At 42.3% G+C, this 21,535-nt stretch overlaps 2 protein-coding genes across 17 annotated transcripts in view; one reads left to right on the top strand and one right to left on the bottom strand.

The window, feature by feature from the left end:
* The window catches only part of PANK1 (pantothenate kinase 1), a 41,779-nt gene extending 23,480 nt beyond the window's left edge, over positions 1-18,299 (bottom strand). Inside the window, exons 1-6 of one of the 13 annotated variants that reach the window (XM_085065274.1) lie at positions 18,083-18,299; positions 17,020-17,138; positions 15,860-16,000; positions 12,066-12,161; positions 10,780-10,857; positions 6,946-7,058 (exon numbers count right to left, since the gene is read on the bottom strand). In XM_085065274.1, coding sequence (XP_084921400.1) covers positions 6,946-7,058; positions 10,780-10,857; positions 12,066-12,070 — 196 coding nt within the window. In that variant the 5' untranslated portion in view covers positions 12,071-12,161; positions 15,860-16,000; positions 17,020-17,138; positions 18,083-18,299. Of the gene's footprint in view, positions 1-1,545; positions 1,700-2,001; positions 2,436-6,945; positions 7,059-10,779; positions 11,045-11,687; positions 11,801-12,065; positions 12,162-15,859; positions 16,052-17,019; positions 17,189-18,082 lie in introns of those variants that run through there. The other 12 variants (XM_085065275.1, XM_085065273.1, XM_085065279.1 and 9 more) reach the window with 12 other exon arrangements.
* Positions 18,300-18,347: 48 nt separating this feature from the next.
* KIF20B (kinesin family member 20B) overlaps positions 18,348-21,535 on the top strand; it is a 33,964-nt gene continuing 30,776 nt past the window's right edge. For 2 of the 4 annotated variants that reach the window (XM_085065268.1, XM_085065264.1), the window contains exons 1-2: positions 18,348-18,473; positions 21,299-21,455. In XM_085065268.1, the coding sequence (XP_084921394.1) occupies positions 21,300-21,455 (156 nt within the window). In that variant the 5' untranslated portion in view covers positions 18,348-18,473; position 21,299. Of the gene's footprint in view, positions 18,474-18,722; positions 18,856-19,868; positions 19,893-21,298; positions 21,456-21,535 lie in introns of those variants that run through there. The other 2 variants (XM_085065265.1, XM_085065266.1) reach the window with 2 other exon arrangements.

Raw genomic sequence — 21,535 nt, 5'->3', positions numbered from 1 at the left:
CACCAAACAAACCAGTAAAATGGTAGTGTGTAGTATCCACCAGAGGAGGATGCAGTGGAAAGATATGCAGTTCCAAGACAATTTGAATAATGATGTAATGAAGTTTTTAAGCTGGTAACAATGTGCCATCATTATCTCTTCCATGACTAATACTTAATTTCAAATTATTCTTGTACAAAATAAACTAGATATATTAAAAAGTGTATCAGCAAGCATTCATGGATTTTAATCAGCAAATAAATTGCCCACAAAATAATTCTACAAAGCACTTCCCTCAGCTGCTGTTTTCATTAAAGCCTCATTTCACTACAACCCCACACCTGACAATTCATCTGTCATACATCTTGGGCAATATAGTCAGTCACCTATACTTTTTACTCTGATGGGCTCTTTTTTCCCTCAAGATGGGATGGAAATTCCAAAGTCCTCATTCTTTCTTAAGTGATTACGTGAATCCCTGAAACCTTTATTCTTTGCTACAAAATAGATTTTATTATTATGGAGAGTTTGCTATGCAAGTGCTGACTTTTCTTAGTTACACCAAATCAAAATGTAAGCTAGTCCAAGTTCTGTAGGTTTTGTTCATTAAGAGAATGTGAAGCAGGACGAAGACTACAAAATCAGGTTGTGACAGAATGACCTATCTGGTCCCTGAATGGTCACTGATAGGTTAGACTGACAAAGGACTAAATTAACTATCAACAGGTACTGTAAGCACTATCTGATTAATCACTCAGAGAACATTCTAAGAGAAAGTGGCATGAATAGCTTATTAAAAAAAAAAAAAGAAAAAAAAAGAGAAGCACTGAAAAAGCCAGAAAACGGCACTGGCTAATATACAGTCCTGTGAAAGCTACAGATCTTCAAGGCTGTTTCTGAATATTTTGTTTCTGTTTAACCAGAAAAGTTTTTTTAAAATATTCACTTCAAAACAAAGAAAAAAAGACACCAAAAGCCAGAGTAGCTGAATGTATACTACTTCCTACTGAGTAGAAACATCTTTCAGTTTTGGCAGCAGGCAGCTGTGATCCTGACGATCCCTGATTACCCTTTCGGAACATGCTGAACTTGTAACAAAGAAGCAAACATTTGTGGGCTTTATTTGAAGGGCTAGCAAAGTGAGAGTAAAAAGAAACAGAGTACTTTTTCCCCTAGATTGTTTTACTTGCAGAGTTTCCCATAGAATTATTCCATGCCTCCATACCTACAAGCAAGCAATCAATAAGCCATATCAATAAACCTACTAATCAATAAACCATACAGAATTAAGCAAATACAGAATTGACATATAGGACGTTTAATCTCACAGCCTTAAAATCAAACCTGAAACAGACAGACAGCTCACTACAACCTCCCAACCGAGAAGCAAATTACAAACTTAACACGTTTGCAATATATATTTTCCCCGCCCATCAGAATAACTTGCTCCGGGTTCCCAGATCTACTTTTTTCTTCATTCTAACAACGTTTGGGAAAGGAGCACACACTAAGCCCGCAGAGCCTTCCCACGCTCCAGAGCGCCCCGGTGGCCCTCGAGTTACTCACAGTGGAGCTTGGACACTATGAGCTTCATGTGTGCGGCGGGAGGAGGCGAGGCGGGCAGGAGCCTGGGCACCGCCCGACGCGCTGCTGGGCGAACAGCGGCCGCCTGCCGCCCGCCCGCGTTTGTGCCGGGCCGCCGCTCCCCGCCCGCCGCCGCCCCATTGGCGCAGGGCGGGCCCTGCCCACGCGGGAGCGGGGCCGTGCCCGGGCGGCGCCGCCGCATTGGCCGGCACGGGGCCCTCGCTCCGCCCGCCCGGCAGCCGGCGCTGGGGGGCGGAACGCCCGCGGCGCGGAGCCGGGCGGCCGTCAGCCCCGGCCGGGCGGCGCTCCGCAGGCAGGGAGGCGGCGCGGGACCCCCGGCCGCCCGATGCCGGGCCGGGCTGCGGCGGCGCCGCGCGGAGCGGAGCGGAGGGGGCCGGGCCGGCGCCGCTCCGCAGAGCCGCCGCGGTCATCACTTACGTGGCCTGTGCCGCCGGCCCGAGTCCACCCTCCGGCGCAGCCTACATTTCTTGGCCGGGGAGCCGTGGCTGAGCGGCGGCAGCTCCGGGCGCAGCAGCAGCGGGTGCGGCGCCTCCCCGCAGCCGCCGTTGCTGAGCGTCGGGCCCGAGGGGTGGAAGCCGTTCTGCAGCAGCCCGCCGAGCAGCGAGCAGGAGGCGGCGGCGGGGGGCGGAGGCGCAGCCGGGGCGGCGGGCTGGGCGCGCATATGCTCGCCCATGGCGGCAGCCTGTCCCCTTTGTCTCCCGGCTCAGCTCCGGCTGGGCGCGGCGGAGCCTCCGCTCATGCCGGCGCCCGTGCCCGCAGCTCGGAGCGCTGGGATGCGGCGCCCGCCCCCCCCGCACGGCGCAGGCGTCCTGCCCGCAGCGCGCTGCAGAGGGGCGGCCGCCGCCCTCGCCGGGGACGCGGCGACCCCCCCGCCCGGCCAACGTGCGCGCTCCCGGCGCCGCGCCCCGCACCTGCGGGCCTCCGCCAGCCGCCCCGGGAGCGCGCCGGGCCGGGGGTTCGGGGCGCACCGGCGGGGCGCAGCCTCCCGCAAGCCGCCCCGGTGCAACTGCCGCGGGGCCTGGCTCCCGCGACCCTGCTCGCCGGTGCGCACCGGGCAGCCTGCCCCTGGGACCGGCCGCGCTATTCTGGCTTCGGCGTGCCCTGACGCACGCTCATGTGACTCAGGTATCTGTGTCTCGGAGGCCTCGGCGCGTGTGCTCCCAGGTACGCCTTGTGCCTCACACAAAGTTATTCGTGCATCAGCAGGGACGGTCAAGTTTTTGTCTACATTGTCACGTGTCACTCAACAGCTCAGACGGACTAGTGTGACCTTGAATGTGTTCGACCTCATGCTTTTTTAGTATCTTGGCTTTCCCTGCACAGCACTGATAATCTTGTGACTGTGATTTATTCTCTGACCGCTGAGACATCCGAGTGTAAAAACACATTTTCTGAATGAAATATATCAAATATCAAGTGGAGATAAAATCAAATTGGGTGAACTATACTGCAGTATCATGTATACTTGAAAAGGAACACTAATTGAATTTTGCTCTGCAGATGAAGGTCATTTCTTTATACAAACTGCCAGTCACTACATGGATGGTTGTCCTTAAAGAAAAAGGTCTCATAATGGCTCCTTCTTACATCTAGAATTAGTAGTGGACATGTGCCCTCCACTGTAGAACACCTGCAAACAATGAGGAGCTATTATAACTGCCTCCAGAAAGGGATACTGAATTAAGAAATGCCTTCATGGAAGATAATGTGACATTCACTTCTTGGCTGGGACCGGAACATTAGGTTATTGGGAGCAAGCAACAGAAAAACATGCACACCAAGTTGGGAAAATGAAGACTGTTTGAGAACAAAGTAAAATTCGCTTCCCAAGTGCCTGCAAGTAATATTCTGAAGATGATTTAGAAACTTAAAGAGTTTTCTTCAAATCCTAATGCATAAGCACTTGTAATTGCCAGCCCAGATGCCATTGCCCTGAAGAGGGTAAGACAGAAGACAGCCTACACACATTTACTGCTTCATGAAGCTTTAGTGCTTCCAAAACCATGAAATTCTTTGAGAAGTCCCTAACTTAGTTGATTATGTTTGAACTACAAGCAGAAGGCTGCTGCCTGGACTGGCACAGACCTTCATACCATTTGATGGCAGATGTAGGTATCTGTCTGGGTATAGGTTATGAACTTGTCAAGTCCAGCCTCTTAGGACATGAGAAATCCTTGCTGCTACTGTCCCCAGCTGGTAACAGTTGTCCCTTCTCCTCCCTGACACAGAAGCTGATTGCACGTACAGCCAGCCTGATATGGAACTGGAGATCAAGCCTTATTTTCTCTGCATTTGCTGGGAGCAGACACACACAAGCAGTTACTCTATCTTAGCTGAAAGGTGGCAACTTTTTACCTTACTCCAACAAAAGCAAGAGCACCTTTAATTGCACATGAAAATTTCCTTATGGTAGGAGAGCAGTCCTTCCACTGACACACCAGAATACCATACTCAAGTACTGTGTCCAATTTTATGCTTCTAAAAACCTTTTGGAATAACTAACAGGATTAAATGAAAGCATCAAATTTTAGTTTACGAAATGACAGATTTGAAGGGGTATTCACTTCTGGAACAGGTTGCAGCAAAGGAAACACTTCACAGTTGCTGAGAAGTAAGAAAATTCCTAAGTGGCAACTGCAGAAAAGGAAATTTACTTTACACAGGAGGCAGACATTTCATAGCATGAAGTTAGACAAGCATTGGACTGAACTGGAAGACTCAACGGTTCATTGCCAGCAAGTTTTTAGGAGAAGCTAAGTATCTGTGAGGAACAGTTTAGGTAGAGCTGATCCAGACTTGAAGGCACCTTTTGGAAATTCCTTCCAATCTTTTATTCATAATTAAATATTTCCCTAACATTTTGCTGTTAATTTTGCACAATTATGCCACAGACAGAAGTGGACTGGAACATGTAAAATCTGTCAATGAAGTCATGGCATGCATTACAAGTTAAGTTTCTAACACCTTGGAGCAACTAAAGTAAATTTTTCTTCTTCCTTTTACCTAAACTTTCTAAACAAACCCTGTTTGCCAGTTCAGTTTTCAGTCTAACTTGTAAGACAACAATCTAAACAGAATCTAGGTGCAATATTGACAAACAAAACCGAGGATGATTCCAGTTCTTTCAAAATTAATGTTTACTCAGTACTTCCATCTTACTTCTTGAACTGGAGCAGGTGAAAATTACTAGTTTGTTTTAAAATATTTTCTATACATTTCACTGTAAACCAGCAATCTGGTGGGAAAGGGATGACAAGCACAGCATATGCTGAACAATCCAGGACACAAATGGAGTTAAATGACTGAACAAGTCTGCTATGCTGACTCACTGCATATTACACATTTTCAAAGCAAACACTTCATGGATTATTCCATACCTGCCTGTGCTTCAGACACTCAGCTTTTTATCACCTCTTTTTATTTGTTTATTAACACAGAGGGCAAGGCTGTAATTCGCTAACTCTCTGAGTCAGTTTCAGCAAACTACTGACTCCCTTGCAGTTAGGATACTTTACCATGGATCAAAAGTGCTCTGCTCCAGGCATTACAGTTTCAAAATCAATGGAACTGAAGAAAAAAACCCAAAACCAACCAAAATACCCCACCCTTTCAGGTATATTATCATCAGGCAACCTGGCTTGAAACTTTTTAGGAACCTCTGAGGGTTAGCTCTTTCTCCCTCATTCCACAGCTCCTATATCCATGGTCTAAGGCTAAGCTAAAATAAGTATCAAACAGGTGCAGTCCACATGTAAATCTGTTATCCAAAAACAACAACAAAAAAAATCTTACAGAGCACCAGTGATGTTATTCTAACTCAAAGCCAACCAGCTATAAAGCTTTGGTCATATTTTGGAGAGAACTGGCAATGAGACACATGTACATATCTTCTCAAACTACACAGACTGTTTTCTGCAATGCAAAGAGTGTAATGAAACAGACTTCTGGTATAGCTGCCCGAGGATTTATATTCAAGGGGTTGCTGGCACTCTGCCATGCATGTTTATATTTCTATTCAGATTATTTCCATGTTTTATCCTGTTTCTATACTGCAAGCCAGTCATACTAGTTCTTACTCAATTTTTCCTCTTTGAAATAAAGCAAATGCAGCAAAGCAGAATAAATAAACTATTAAGAACATTCCTCACAAAAAACCAGATACTGTTGATTTGTTTTAGGTATATTCACATATTGCACATATCAAATAGAAAGTGCCAAGTCTAGGAGTCTGGTATTTCTTCTCAGTTTCTCTTCAGAACTGGAAAAACTCCCATACTGTTTTGGTGTATGCAGAACCTTTGGTAGACATGTTTTTTTCTCAGGGCTGGAAGACCAACAGTCAAACCTAACTATATAATGAGAGGTGATATACATGTAAATCAAATGGGACGAAAGAGTTCTAAAACTGTGTAAAATTCTAATCTGGATAGTGCTATGTCAGAGTATTTAAAAACGGACCCAAAAACGTCTAGAATTATTGGTGTGACTCAGGAAAGCTAAGGAAGTCTTACTCTTACAACACCTAGCTAACATGAGAATTTTGCTTCCCCCAAATACTAATGCATCTGAGAGGGGAAACTGATTGCTGATGACAGAGGAAATGAATGGCAAAAATTTAGTCATATGCCTAAATCTTTGTCAGATTAAGACCAAGAAAGATTATATTGAGACCATCAGCTCTTCCCTTTTCACCCACCTACTAATGCAGGCTTCTTTCAATTATGCCTTCTATGGCACTTCAGAAAAACCTGTTGATGTTATAAAGAAAAGCCCTGTACAGAATTGAAGCTCATGTCCCCCTCACTTTCATCAAGGGATTGAAACACAGAAAAAGGCACTCTGACTGCTTTGGCAGTCTGAACAGCCCTTAGGAAGAATATTCTCTCTTTGTTGATGACAAATAGGGCATAGATAGATCTGGCCCAAGTGCCAAGCTCAGTGGCCAGGCAAGGCAGCATGAATGCTACCTGGAATGCTGTCTGGACTAGGACACAGAATGGTTTGGGGTGGAAGGAACCTTAAATACTATTAGTTCCAACCCCCCTGCCACATACAAGGTTGCCACCCACCAGATCAGGTTGCTCAGGGCCCCATCCAATCTGGCCTTGAACACTCCCAAGAAGGGGTCATCCACAACTTTTCTGGGCAACCTTTTGCAGTGAGCAGAGAGTTTCTTCCTCTGAGTAGAGAATTTCTTCCTAACAACATCTAATCTAAATCTCTCATCTCTTAGTGTAAAATTGTTCCCTCTTGTCCAATCACTATCTGCCTGTGTAATAGACTTGACTTAGACATCTAACAACAACAGCCAAGACTAGGGAGTAATAGTCAGAAGAGTACATAGGTGTAGTCTGGTCTTACCATTTTGCCCATCCCTGTGGCCAGACTTTGCAGCAGTCCAAGTGGTTCCTACAGTTATCCTCTGGCTGTTCCCAGATGAGATTAGGGATTGTGGTTGCTCTGTTTCATCCCAACTGAAAAAAAGCATGCAGCAGTCACAAAGGAGTGATAACCTTTTCTCTCTAAAGCCTTCCCTGACAATACCCCTGTTTCTGTGTCCAACTAGAAAATTGTAACTTAAGTTACACTTGCCCCAGTTTTAACTGATCTCTGTCAGAGCTGTTGGTGCTCTTCTTTTATAGGAAATGAAAAATTTAAGTGCCTCAGTTCCGACATTTCAAATAAAACTCCCCAAATTAGTAGCATTTAGGATCCTTGATTATTTCTTACGAGGACCAGACAGTGAAGATAAAGTAGGTGTTGGAGGAGAATAATATTTTTTTTCCATGTCAGTTTCTATTCTGCAGAGAACTTTTAAAAAAAGAAAATAAACAGGTAATAGATTCAAACTATTAAGTACGTAAAAAAGCTAAAAACCTAATTTCAAATACACTCTCCTTTGCCTTCATCAAGTCTATCTTGTAACCCAAGTATTTGGCTCAGTGAACTGCTGCTTATCTTTAACTATCAAACTTAAATATACAAAACGTAATTGGAAAACATGCAAGTTCACAACCCACTTATTGAGAAATACTGTCCATCATCATAGAAAAAACTATTGCAACAAGTGGCAGAGCACTTTGTCGAGAAAACAATGGTCTTTGCTCCTGACTGCTCCCACACAGACAGTTATCCTCACGGATGTATACATACTGGTTTTGCTCAGCTGAATGTCTTCACTTTCTTTCCAAGTCAGCATTTTTATGTGGTCCTTCACAATGCAGTCAGAAGGTGACAGTTTCAAAACAAGCACTTTGAAAGAAAGAATGGCTGACAAGCACAGAAGAGTCTCTCTTCCCTATTCAGCACTACCACATCTAAAGTGGAGGAGAAACTGGGTCTCCTATCAATAGCTGCACAGAGATTTTTTACTTGCATTGGTCTGTACTCCCAGAGCTTAAATGCTGACATGAAATTCCCATAATAATAATGAATCAGGTAACAACAGGGAACCTGACTTCCTATGCCTGGGTATGGAAGAGATAAAAAATCTATCTCTTTAAACTTCTAGCTGCACACACATACCTCCAATGCAGACAAAACTGGCTTACTCCTCTAACTCAGGAGGGAACACACAGTGTCCATCAGAGCCTAGAAAGGACACAGAGGTTTAATTTTCCTTCCTTTAAACTAGTCCAGAGATGGGAATTAGTGTAAAATGGAAACACACCACATCATTAGTATTTCTCCAGTAGCAGGGAAGCATATGTCTGAATGAGCATTTAAGCACAGGGTTAAGTCCAAACACCAAAACCCATCTGGAGCTAAAACAATATGTGCTTTCAGACAGATAAACCAAAGATTTGTTTAGGCTGAAAAAACATTTAGTATGTCCTTGTGAGATTAAGTTGAAATCACAGACAACAATACACAAATGCTAATCTTTTTAAAAATACCTTTTTAACCCATGTTTGCAAAGCATGAGAGTCTTGTGTAGGAAGGAGCTATGCTACAGATAACAAATTTGTCCCTAAATGCTCCAACTACTAAGTAAAAAAGAAGGGAAACAACCTTATACAAGCATTGGGTGGGTTTGCCATAGCTAAATCTTCTGAATATTTCTGGAACCTGTGACCTTTCAAAGAAAGTATGTTCTGTGCTGCGCATTTTGTTTTGTTCAAAAGGCCAGTTTAGAGCTTTCAGGTTTTCACAAAGGTAATACAAAGTATGTAAACACTAAAAAAGAATACCAGAACTATAATCTGTGAACTGCTGTCTTTTCATTAGACACACTGTGGAAAAAAACACCCCTACGATATAGAAAGCAACTTTCAGGGTCCCTCCTGCATAGGACGCAACTTGTATTTCACTATAGGAATCTTAGTGTCACCGAAATAGTTGTTTTCTCATAATAAAACATATCTCATACAAACACACACTTGGTCTAATGAGAATTTAAGACTCAAAGATACCATATGGGTAATCAAAACAAGTTATTTTAATCAATTATTCACATGGAAGTGTGTAAGAAATATATATGTCAAGTACCATACAGCACAGAAGGTTTGGTATCTTGTAACATATGGCGTAACACCCTGGGACATTACTTTGACACTCACATATAAAGTTCTGATTATACACATTTATTGTTCTTTTCAATCCAAAGTGGTGAATCAGATTCCTTGATCTCATGAACACAGCTAACCAAATTTATTGTATTTATCCTTAATTTTGACACAGAAGTCAGATAAAGAATCTACAGTTTCTTTTGGTGCCAGTGATTTCACACATATAATGAGAAAACAAAAGCATTGTGTATCTCCTGTAAAACAGGAGACAAAGATACTTTTTTTCAGTTTACAAAACCTTTGTACATCCACTGAAAACAGAACTGATACAGCAAAGACATCGATCCCTCATACTTTTTTCCTGACTGCTCTAAAAGGACTAAGCACCAATTGATTTGTTTTTTCTTAATTTATAAAATTTAATTAATATGCCAGAGGAGACATTATCTTCCTTCCATTTCCCCTCAGAAGTAAAGGGGAAACCAAGCTAAAAACCAAAACCAACCAACCAACCAAAAAACAACCAAACAAACAATACCCCCAACTGAAAAATTAGGAAAATAAAAATACAGAGAACAAGAAGAACAAGGAAAGTTGTTTTCAAAACAGAAAGGAAGGTACACATAGCCCATCAGATAGGAAAAATACTGCTGCAGTGGTTAGGAAGCATCAGTGATCATGGACTACAAATAACATAATGCCCGTAAATATGACATTAGTCTTCATTCACAGGCACAACTGCAATCTGATATAAGCTGAAATCAATACGTGTGACCTAAAATCCTAAACCAAAAAAAAGTTGTCTGATTTATGACCTGCTTATAATTTACAGTTTTCAGACCTTAGATCCTCCCAGAACACATACAGACATACATAGACAAAGTCATTTTTAGAGCGAATTCATTACCACATTTTGAAGCAAATGCAAAGAGCTCCTGTGATGGACTCATCATGAATATTTTCATAGGAATAGCAAAGACAAACAATTAATGAAAACATTACATTACGGAAAAAAAAAAATATTTCCTGGAGAGAGAAATCAGACTGGAACCGTAATTACAGTGAACTAGAAACTCTGTGATTAGAACAAGAATCCAAAAAGTCACCACCCCGAATCACCAACCAAGTTTAGATTTGATTCTAAACAGACTGACTTCAGTCACAGCACAGATTGACATATGGAAAAAGGAATAAAACAAAACATAGCTCTGAATTTAAATAATTTGCATCTATGTAGTGCTCTGTGCACACAGATCTTCAAACTGTTTACAAACTGCAAATAACTGTTCTTCTCACCTTCCATTTAAAGAAAGAAAAGCAACAATGCTAAAATAAAAAGTAGCAAGAGAGCTGAGAAAGGACTTGCAGACAGACGTCACTTCCAAAATGAAATCTATATTTGGATCAGTTTGACCCAAACCAGAAATTTAAATGCTCATGCCCCTCAAGTGAAAAAATTAGTAGCAGAATTTGAGAGTCATTCACAGAGTCTTAACTCATTTCCCTAACAGGATCAGTCCTGAAATGGACATCTCAAAGACTAATGTTTGAAAAACATCAGAATATCTCAGTTTTCTTAAAAAAAAAATTCAAGAAACAGCTTCTGTTCTGCAGAAGCTGTATTCTCAGGAAATCTGCCTATTAATCTAGCAGTGCTTTAGGCAGGCTGATTAGCAGTTGAACTTACATTTCATCAGGCAGAGAAGACGCTGTCTTCCATTTGGTGTGGCAGTGCTCCGGAAAGTCTCCTCCTTCATGCTGCTTACTGGAAACAGGATCCATTTATGTTTAAATAACAACAAACAAACAAACAAAACCCCTTGCTTGCAGTTTCAACAAATTAATTAATCAACTTCCTTTGTTGAAGTTCCTTGAGCATATTAGAAACACACATTTTCACTCCACTGAGATTTTCTTGTTCTGCCTGTAAATCCAATGAAAAGCTGCCTATTTATCTTTGTGTGTACATCCACACAAGTTATGTCATCTGGCCATTAGCAGTGTGATCAAAGTTCCAGGCACACAGGTAACTGACCTCAAAGCACGATGTCTGAAGTCCTTGTTTGACATGATTTGTGTTATTCTCTACGTCAATAGTTATTTCGTCTGTTGTCTGCTATACTTACAACTGAACAAAATATAGGGAATAGAAACTACTCTTCAATGCTGCTTTCTCCTGTCTCACTACAGAAATCATTTCAGCTGTACTAGCAAACAGACTACTTTCTAAGAATAAGGCTGTATATGTATCTGCAATAATTAGGATCAATTTCTAATATTACTATAACTTAAACTCACAATTTAAAAATCATAGTTGAGAAACTAGCATTTCGCTAAAATATGCCAGACTTTCCATTTTTATTGCCTCAGCTGAAAATCATTCAGAACTATTTCAACAAAATTGTTTCCTATTTTCAGTGCATGATGAACTCCTACCATGGAGGTAACATGACTTCTTTAGAGTGTATGTACAGCCAAATGAAACTGGGTTCCCAGGAAACAATGACACTGAACTTCAATATAAGTCAATAATAGAGAGGAAGAACACAAATAAAAGGAACCAAAGAGGGTGAAAGCAGAAGATGAGCAACGGACTTGCCTAGTAAGAGGCCAGAAATCCCAAGTTTATAGTCTGGGCTCTCTTCCCATCCTAGGCAGTCATGGCATTAGTTGTGGTTTCATCAGATCAGACCTGCACTGTGATAGTACTTTACAGATTGCAGCCAAAGAGGAGCAGGGAGGGCATGAAAAGAAAAAGAAACAAAACAGAGAGAGGGTTACAGCCAAAAGCCTGCTACTATACCCATCCCAAGCAAATCTGGCATGAATCTTCCCATCCTCCCCATATCAGTATTCTCAATAATATTCATCAAACAATTTATTAAGAATCCAAGGTGAGAAGTTGAATCAGAGGAATGCTTCTGTGATATGCCTTTAATGAATCACCATTCCTGGATGGGAAGAAATACATACCACATTAGATTTTCCTGGTCCAAGGACACTCCTGAGGTTCTTGGTGGACATGGCTGCTTTAGACACCCAGAAGCTAGCTACACCATCCGCCTCAAACTGAAAAAAACACATCAAATTAAAGAAATCTGCATGCATAACATGCCCTCAAGCAGCACTGTGGCATAATTTGCAGGGTATAGGTACATTTGTTATACCCAAAAACCAAGCCTCATGTTTAGTTGAAATAGCAATAGCCATAAAACTATAGCATCTATTTCTGAGTCACTTGTCTTGGATAATTAGTTTGCCAAGAGCATGAGTCACCAAGTTAGAAATTAGGTAGGGAATGAATCACTTCTAACTTTATACTAATATTATCCTTAAAAATAGAAAGGACTCCTCTCTTCCCTCCAAATTGTTAAATGTTTTGGTTCTTTTCACAATACCAAAATGTGCTTTACATAGAATGTCTGGATTAAATGTTGAAATAATTATCTCCCTTTTATAATGCCTTTCACCCAGAAAGATCTCACACTAATTTCTAAATGTATGTGTGTTCTTCAGTGCATCCACATATACAATGAAGTGAGGTGGTATGACAGTAGTTGGCAACACTATACAAAAGCACCTGACTAAAACTGCAGTCAGATCCTATAATGTGTTTAAACAAGACAGGAAAATTCAGATGCACAAAACTGAATTAGCCACAAGGGAATTTCACTGTTTACATCTCAGTTTTTGCAAAACAGGGGTTATTCTGACTACTGGGGGTCAGAACAGCCAGTACATGGTAATAGCCTTTCAGTTTCTTTGGATTTTGACTGTGAGCAAAGTTTCAGTAAGGAAGCCTGACCTGTTTCAAAACTCTGCTTATCCTTGGCTGCAGCATGTTGTGACAACATCAGGCAGGGCAGCATCAAATTGAGAACGAGATGTTGAACTACCTTTGGAAATACTCTCCAACTCTGCAAGTCTGGATATGCCCAAAGGCTGCAATCCAGGCAGCCACCTACATATTCGAGTCCTTGTTGAAGAATTGCCAAAGATACAACTATACAAACAATTCAGCCAATCTAAGAATGCCTAACTCAAGAGAAGCAGCCCTGCCCTTCTGTCACACCAGCACTTCTGCCTGCTCTTCTGCTGCCCCAGCACCTGTTTGGACATACAGATCTACTTGATGACTTGCTGGAAATAATGGCATAAGAATGTGTCAAAAAAAAGTTAACTGCTCATTAATCTACCCTTTGAGAAGCAACTGAGACTTCATGAGTTTTCATAGTCATTCATCTGCTGGTCCACTTTGAATGAAAAAGACTTTGTTTCTCTACAAGGTCTGCAAGGAGCACTGTAGTCCAATTGCGTGGCACAAATGCAGGAGTATGATTTTGTTCTATGCAGGGCAGATGTCTGGCATATATTAAGCTCTCTGCCTTCTGCTTGTTTTTCCTGTAGGATGGGCAATGCCCAGCCTGTAATACAGTAAAATGTAAGCCCTGGCCATTAGCTACTGTTAAAGAACTATTATTTTCCAGTCCTTTAAAGGTATGCCACTGGTTACAAAATTTGTTTTCTCAATGTTCATTCCTTGCCCTTTTATCATGTGGTAGGATAACCACATTACCCGAAACTAGACATTAATTTTGATATCTCAACTAAGAGGCTAGTGAAGAAAGGTAGCTTCCTCCACAGGGTAATTTGGCTTACAATTACACAGCTTAGCTGTACCATGTAGCATAAGCTCACTTCCAGAACAAGAATTTGACATAGGCCTGAATCCATTCTGAGTGTTTCTCACCACAGACTGGACAGGAAGACCAAGTCAAAGTATCTGAAGGTCAGTGGTGTGACTATCCCACTCCAATCACATCTTCACAAGTTTGAGCAGAAGCCCTGAGTGCCCAAAGCCAGGATGACATTCCAAGGAAAGGTATATTATGTCAGAGAATGGCACTAGTTCCTGAGGTCAAGACAGATGGTCAACATTTGGCAAGAACAGAAGAAATTCTGTCTTGGGTGTCCAAGCCAGCAAGATGAGTAATACTACACTCTAACACAGCCTGCTCCTTGGATTTAGCCCATGTTATTTGAGCAGGAAACTTCTTGCTCTTGATCCACACCTTTTTGAGGCACCTTATATTTCTGAGACACAGAATTGTCCAGTCCTGGCTTCTACAGAGAACTTACATATGTGTGTACACACATACACCCCTTCACTGGAAATCCTCCAGCTTCTTAATCTAAAAGCCATATATCAGATATATATTTAGATATACCTTGGCCAGTTTCCCTATCTCAGAATTTCATTACTCTAGATATGTATCGACTTCCTGTTCCAATTCATTTATCTTGTTAAGTTTTTAGTAAGATGATAGAGCAACAGTTGAGAATGTAACTTTTAGCAGAATGTCTTTGGTAAAATTTTCTGGGGCTGTTCTGAGGATTTTGGGACCATTATACAGTTATTTAGGGCCTGCATTTTACACAACACTACAAAAAAACCCCTAACAGTATTCTTTACAAAGTAATACTAAGGATTAAAGCTTCAATTTCTTACACCACGAAGAATTTCCACAAGCAGCTTGGAATTGAAATAAAATTTCTGAAACCTCAATTAAAATAAAACTCAAACATATGTTTCATTTTAGGGAAAGCCAACCCTGAGATTTTACCTTCAAATCATGGTTACCCTTGTAGGTATTTATACAGCTCAGCAGATGATTGAAAAAGAATCAATAACACATGGGGAGAAATAAAGTTTCACTAATAAGATTTGGAATGCATCTCCAGCCCTTAACCTGAAGCTAGCACACTGCAAAAAAATAGTTAACATCATGTATACAAAAACGTGGCAACATACTTAGGCTCAGACCTGGAAGCTAAAAATACATTTTACAAATCCTTGCAGAACTTAGACACAGCTTCAGAAGAAGAAAGAAAAAAACAGCAGGAGGCATTTCAAGGAACCAAACAAAATTTGGACATACAATTCAAATACTTTTTATGAAATATAAACAACATACATTAAAAAAAAATCTCCTGAAGTAGCCAGTGTTTCTAGACCGTATCTTCTGTATCAACAATACAGCTCCATTTTTAAGACAAAAGGATATAAGAACTTGAAATCCACAGGAAAACTAAGATGCAAGATCCAGACTACAGGAAAACAGTGCCAAAGCTCATCCTGACTTATTCTAAGTGCAGTATTCAATTTACTATTCCACCTGTAGAGCCATTTCTAAGAGTACGCCCTGAGGTATCAGTATAATGCTGACTAGGAGGAAAGAATATTACACAACTATTCAATACCAGCCATCAGTCTTCCTGCTCGTGGATTCTGTGTCAAGATTTCCAATTATGTGCTTACCAGTAACTCAAAAATGCCTCATCTACAGGACTCAGCAAGATCACAACCCAAAGGGTTGTGACCCACAACTGTCTGGCCAGGCTGGAGCTCATTTACTGAGGCACAACACAAATGCCCCACTAACTATATTTAGCAACCAGTTCAATGGAAAAGCCTTCTATTGAAAAGCCATCTAGCCATTTTTAGGAACACTTGTTCCTAAAAATTACACAGCATACAATTTAAGAGTAGTCATCTTTTCTCATAAAAATAGACAGAATTTCATAGAATAAAACATTTGACTGTATATTTTAATTATATTCTTATTTATTTTTCTATTACACAGTATTATATTAACAATAGTTTCACTATTGAATACGCATATTTTAAACATCTAATAACTAACTATACTATTCACTATATGACTATTAGTCAGAAAAAACAGCTGCTACATTTACAGGACAAATACCTGTGTCAAGATGTGAAAACAGTTCTTCAGCCTGAAGGTAACTGATGGGAGTGGGGCAATGAGGGTTTAGGATCAAATTAAAGGACGTGTGAAATGCACCCACCCGACTGTGCAAATAACAGGATAAATGACACAACTGCCCTGAAAGACAGGAATTAAAAAGGGCTGGCATGGCAGACTACTGGGAGGGTTAGACAATGCACCATTTTCCTCCAAGACATCTCTGAGACAAGGAACAGGAGTGCTCTTGCCAGTCAGCTCCAAATGACCCCTGCAGAAGGACTTGGCCTGCACCCAGGATGGAAGGCGGTGCTGTCAGGGCATGGGGAAGCACAGCAGAACAAAGAGTGGTGAGAAAAAACTCAAATACGTGGTGAATTCCCTGGGGAAGGTGACTTGAGTACAAAGAAACTGGAGCCAGTTCTGGTTTGGCTGCTACTCAGATGTGCTGAATGATTCTGGGGAGTGTTGACTGTGTCTCTAATTACTTCTGACAGCAATGTAAAAGCAAGCTGAGATATGCTGTCTCATAGGGCATCATCTCATCACTCTCATGAGCACCCCATCCACAGCCTTTGAATCCTGTCTCACACACAAGGAACAAAAGTTTCTCAGGGTAATGGCAACAATTCTAACAAGTCCTTTATAAAAATCTTTTCCTCTTATGAGTGGCAAACATGCCACACAAGTTATAGAGAATTTGAAAAGAAACAATCAGATTTCAGGGGTGAATGAGTTACTGAATGCTGTTTTAGCAGCAGATATTTTTGTTGCAACTGGTGTCCTTGCACAAACCATTTTAAGAAGAATATATTGGTTGAAAGCCATAAAGCTTATTTACATAGATGGAGTTTCATCATCTCCCACTCCAAAGCAGGCTGGATTGGTTATGCTGACCTGATGTTTTCTTTATCATGGTTTGCGTGAGGCTAGGAACACATGTCAGATTGTGGTTCAGTTTGCCCTTTCAGTATCTTGATGGGAGCCCTTTGAGATAGCAGTTTAATTTACCCAGCATGTGCAGCATCATAAAAACAGTTTCAGAAATCTAATGTTAAAACAAAATCAAAATACCGCCTGTACCATGAGCTTTGTTATGCCCCAACTTAGCAGGAATAATTTTCTGCAGGACATAAATCCCAGCCTTTCTAGGAATATACCTTGCAAAATATTCCAAGATCTTCAGTTGTCCTTTCCATCAAGCAGAAGACAACAACTTTCAAGTTTTCTCCCAGGAGATAATTTTTCCCTTACTTTGAGGGTCATTCTTTGTCGGCTCCTAGTATGAAAAAGGTAGTTTGGCATCAGGTAAGTTCAGTAGTTTGAATTCTGTTTAGGATAGAAACAAAGATAACTTTAAAAAGGTAAGCCAAAGTCTTAGAGAATGACTTCAAGGACTTGTCAGTTTTGCTAGCAAACAATTTCAAATTCAACATTGCATCATTTTCTGCCGTTAAAACAGACCAACTGTTGCAATGTGCCCTACATCAAAACTAAAATCAAGTATACCTCTTTTACTGATATGACATAGCCTCTATTTAAAGAAAGATAGAATTTAATGTTAAAGACAACCTCATCAAAGCAGCTGGCACAAGATCTGTGTAGAATTATTCCTTTGCTTGCTTTCACTGGCATTCTTTTCTTCATATGAAAAACAAACACTTGGTTTGGATAGACACTGACTTCTTTCAAGTTACTCAGCTTTTTATTTCAATTTAAAACTGTGAGACATTCCTTATTAAGGTTTAAAGGTGTCTGATTCTAAAGAGAAACTCACGGTGATTTTCGTTACCAAATCCTGAACATCTCCATTCCTGACATTCCAGAAACCGATGATCTGATTGGCATTATAACGTTGTTTTGAAAATAAAGCCAAAGGATTTCTCTCATCTCTGGTTAAGAAATTAAATGCCCATCATGCAAACCTGCAATAATTTGGCACCCAGCAATAACTTCCACCTGGGGAAGATTTTAAACAAAGGTACCATACTAAGTGTTTCGCACAGCTGTCATTTGTCAGGACTGGAGCCCAGGTAAGGGACAAGCACAGCCCGATGGTAAAACGAGAGTTTCCCCATTCAGCCGATCCCTGCTCTGACACAGGGCACCGAGCGGGTCACCTGGCCTCTTCCCGCTCACCACCTGCAAACAGTGACTGTCCTGGTTATAAACAGACAGCGAAAGGCCTGGAATCACCCGCAGCTCCGACGAGCTCGAACTTACGCTGATCCCTCTGCCGCACCTGCGGGAGGCGAAGTCCGGGCGCTGCAGGCAGCTGAGGGCAGGCCCGGCGGGGCCAGGGCGCCTTCCCGCGGCAGCCAAGCTCCTGCCATCGCTGCGGAGCAGGGCGCCGGCGGCCCCGGGTGGCAGCGGTACCGCGGCCTCTGCAAACCTGCCCGGAGCGCTCTGACCCGGCGGGGCGCGATCACCGCCCGAGGGCGAACCGGGACAGGCAGCCTCGCCCCGCCGGGACTACATCTCCCGTCGAGCGCTGCGCCGCACAGCACCGCCCTCCCAGGAGGCCGCGCGGTGCCCTGCGCTGCCATTGGTCGGATTCGAAAAGAAGCCGCGGGCGGCGTGGCGCACGAGCCCTGGAGCGGCTGGGGCCGGGCGGGTGAGCGGGAGCGGGAGCGGGCGGGTGAGCGGGAGCGGGAGCGGGGCCGGGCGGGTGAGCGGGGCCGGGGCCGGGCCGTGTGGGAGCGCCGGGCCTTCGCTGCGGCAGGGGAGGCGGTGGTCGTGCCGCGGGGGTCGTGCTCCCGGTGGTCGTGCCGCGGGAGGCAGCGCGGGTGGTCTCTGTGGCGGCGGTGCGGAGGCCGCTCCCCGTGGCTCACCCCGCTGCCGTCGCGGTTGCGCGGGAGGGGCTGTGAGGGGTGAACGGTTTGCGGTGGGGCCTACAGGGCCTGGTCAGCTCCCGCCCCAGGGCTGTGCTGCTGCCAAAGCCGCGGCGGTTGTGTCCCGTAGGAACAGGCAAATAGCGCAAAGCCCGGCAGTGAAAGGTTGGTACCTGCAGCGAGGAAAGTTTCCTTTTATTACTTTTTTTTTAAGTTTAGGTATAAGGGCTGACGTTTTAGCTTTTATGTAAGCTGCCAGCCTTACTATGTGGTTTGGAGCTCTTTCTAGCTTTCCTTGTGTTGCCTGGCAGCAGCCCAGGCCGTGTGTGTGTGCTGTGACCGTGCTCTGCTCTGTGTGCCTCTGGCCATCCCCTTCCTTTAGGGTATCTACAGCTCTAAATTCTATTGCCATGGTTAGTACGATTATAATAGCACATCCCAGCACACGAGTGCCTTTTAGTGCCTGCAGTCAGGCGATATTAGTTGTTCCTGCCAGAATACCTGAAGTATTTACAGTGCTGTGTGACTCAGCGTGGAGGAGATAAACAGCCTGCACCTTGGGCTTTGTATTCTCTGTGGGCTTGAACCTCACTGTTCTGACCACTGGGCTGTGCGAATGCTTTTAGTTCTGGCTTTGTATGCACAGCTTAATATTTGTCTTTTGCTTCTTAAGGAAAAGATACAGAATGAGAGCATAGTCTTGATAAACCACACTTCAAGGATAGATTTAAAGCAACTGAACTGTCAGTTATCTAACAAGTATGTTTCCTGTAAAGGACTGGTAAAGAGTTTTGCAGGGTGGCTTTGTGTAGCTGATTAATACTGTGGAAGCAGCAGCCTGTCACGTTTATCTCGACTTCGATAAAGGCTCTCTGTTCTCTTGGGAACGGGTGGATTGACTCGAGCCACAAACACCACGTGTGAATGTTTTCCTTTACCACCTGGAACGCTGGGAGGTGGCTTATTTGTGTGAATGACTGATACGGGCAGAAACGTCTGCTCCGCTACAGGCGCTTGGTGGTGCGGCTGTTTTGTCTTTCCCTCTGCGCCTTCCCAAAACTTTCTCTGAACTTTCCCATAGTAGGAACATATAAATACTGAAGTGTATGTAATAAAGATGGATCCTGCTAGAAGAAGCAGCGGTCTCGGTTTGGTTTTTTCCAAGCTGCTGCAAATAACACTTCCAGATCGTGACAGCATAGGTGTGTTTCTTTCCAACTGTAACTTAGTCACAGATCAGTCTTTGTTCAAGCCATGATGACATTTCAGGCCAGATTTTTCCTGTTTTACATACAGATGCCTGGCCAAAAAAAAAAATTAGATTAGAAGAAACAAAGTAAACATCAATGCTTAGTTTACGTATAACTTTAGCTCATTTGCAGCCTGGTGGCATTTGTCTAACTGCTTAAAGTTCTGTCTGGCTTTCACAGCCTAGATAAGACTGAGCTTCCTATTTCAGTGTTTTGACACTGAAATGCAGACACATCCCAGCTTTTATTCTGGGGTAAATTAAAATGGGACTGCATTATAGACAGGAAACCAACCCTCTTCCTGAGCTGAAGGGTTTTGAACCAGCCCTACTCTGTCCATTGCTTTAATGAACACTGCATGTTCTCCATTAGTATTTAGTAAAACAATTTCTATGCTTTGCTGTAGCCTAGACATGGCAATGTAGCACTAAAAGATCATTAAATTGTTGTGTCCAAAGCTTTGAAATGTAGGAAGTCTTGTGGTAGGTGTCTGACTGCTGGATCCCTTGCTGCCATAGTCAATTATAATTGCCCAACGAGTTATTTTAAACTTGATCTGTAAAAAAAAAAAAGCTGCCCCATCACATCTGTAATATCACAGGAAAAATAAATGGGAGAGTAAAGTACAGAACAAAAAACTCATTTTAAAAAAACACACGCTTTAAAGGTTACTTTGAAATTTGTCTGTGATCAGCACTGAATCAATTTAGTTTCATTTGGGCAGCAAATTTTTGCTGCTCAAATTCTGAAACACACAAATTAAGTAAATTATGGATTAATAATTTAATTGCTGAGTTGTAAAATTACTCAAAAGCAATACTTTAACTTGTACTCTGGCTTGAGGTTTTGTAATTTACTAGTGACCCTTTAATATTTTAAAATTATCAATTAATCTCTGGAATATCTCTGAACTGTGTCTTGTATTTAGCTAAATTGTGTTACTTTCATAACACCAAGTATTTGTCAGGTCTTGCAGAGATAACCATGACATTCTAAATGGACACCATAATGGGATGATGAAGTTGATGTGAAATTAGGGATTTTTTTTTTTTAAGTTTTGTCTTTCTTGTCAGGCAGGGTTTTTAGCAAGTTTGTGGTATGTATATAAGGCTTTTTGCTGGTAAACATTGCTTTCCATTTAAAAAAGGGTGGCTGTTCTTGATTCATGATGCAGACCCCCCCCCCCACAGACCCCATCCCCAGCCATCAGAAACTTGCTATGTAAATTATGAATAGGATGAAGAAAGCTTTTTCCTTAAAGAAATTTTCAGTTTCAAATTGACTTGTGTTCTAAGGGACTTCTGAAGCTCTATGTTGTATGATCAGAGAGCACAAAATAAATTTATTTTGTCTTGCAGAATGGAACCGACTTTGGATAGTGAGACATTTTACAGACCATCCTATATTGCTAGCATTGAGCCATCTCCATGGGTAGGACGAAAAAATTTGGAAGATGTTAAAACAGATCTCTCCTCCGAATTTTCCTTGGTTTCTTCAAGCTCAGACACAAGCCAGGTAAGAAAACTTTACTTTTTGGATATTTAGTTTTTAAAAAATAAGCTTAGTCCTTTCATGGATAAGAATAGTCAGAATTT

This window comes from Lichenostomus cassidix, chromosome 6 (assembly GCF_008360975.1).
Source record: "Lichenostomus cassidix isolate B80296 chromosome 6, HeHo_3.0, whole genome shotgun sequence".
Taxonomy (NCBI): Eukaryota; Metazoa; Chordata; class Aves; order Passeriformes; family Meliphagidae; genus Lichenostomus; species Lichenostomus cassidix.
Note: the sequence above shows the minus strand (reverse complement) of the source record. Positions and strands in the feature narration are given on the sequence as shown.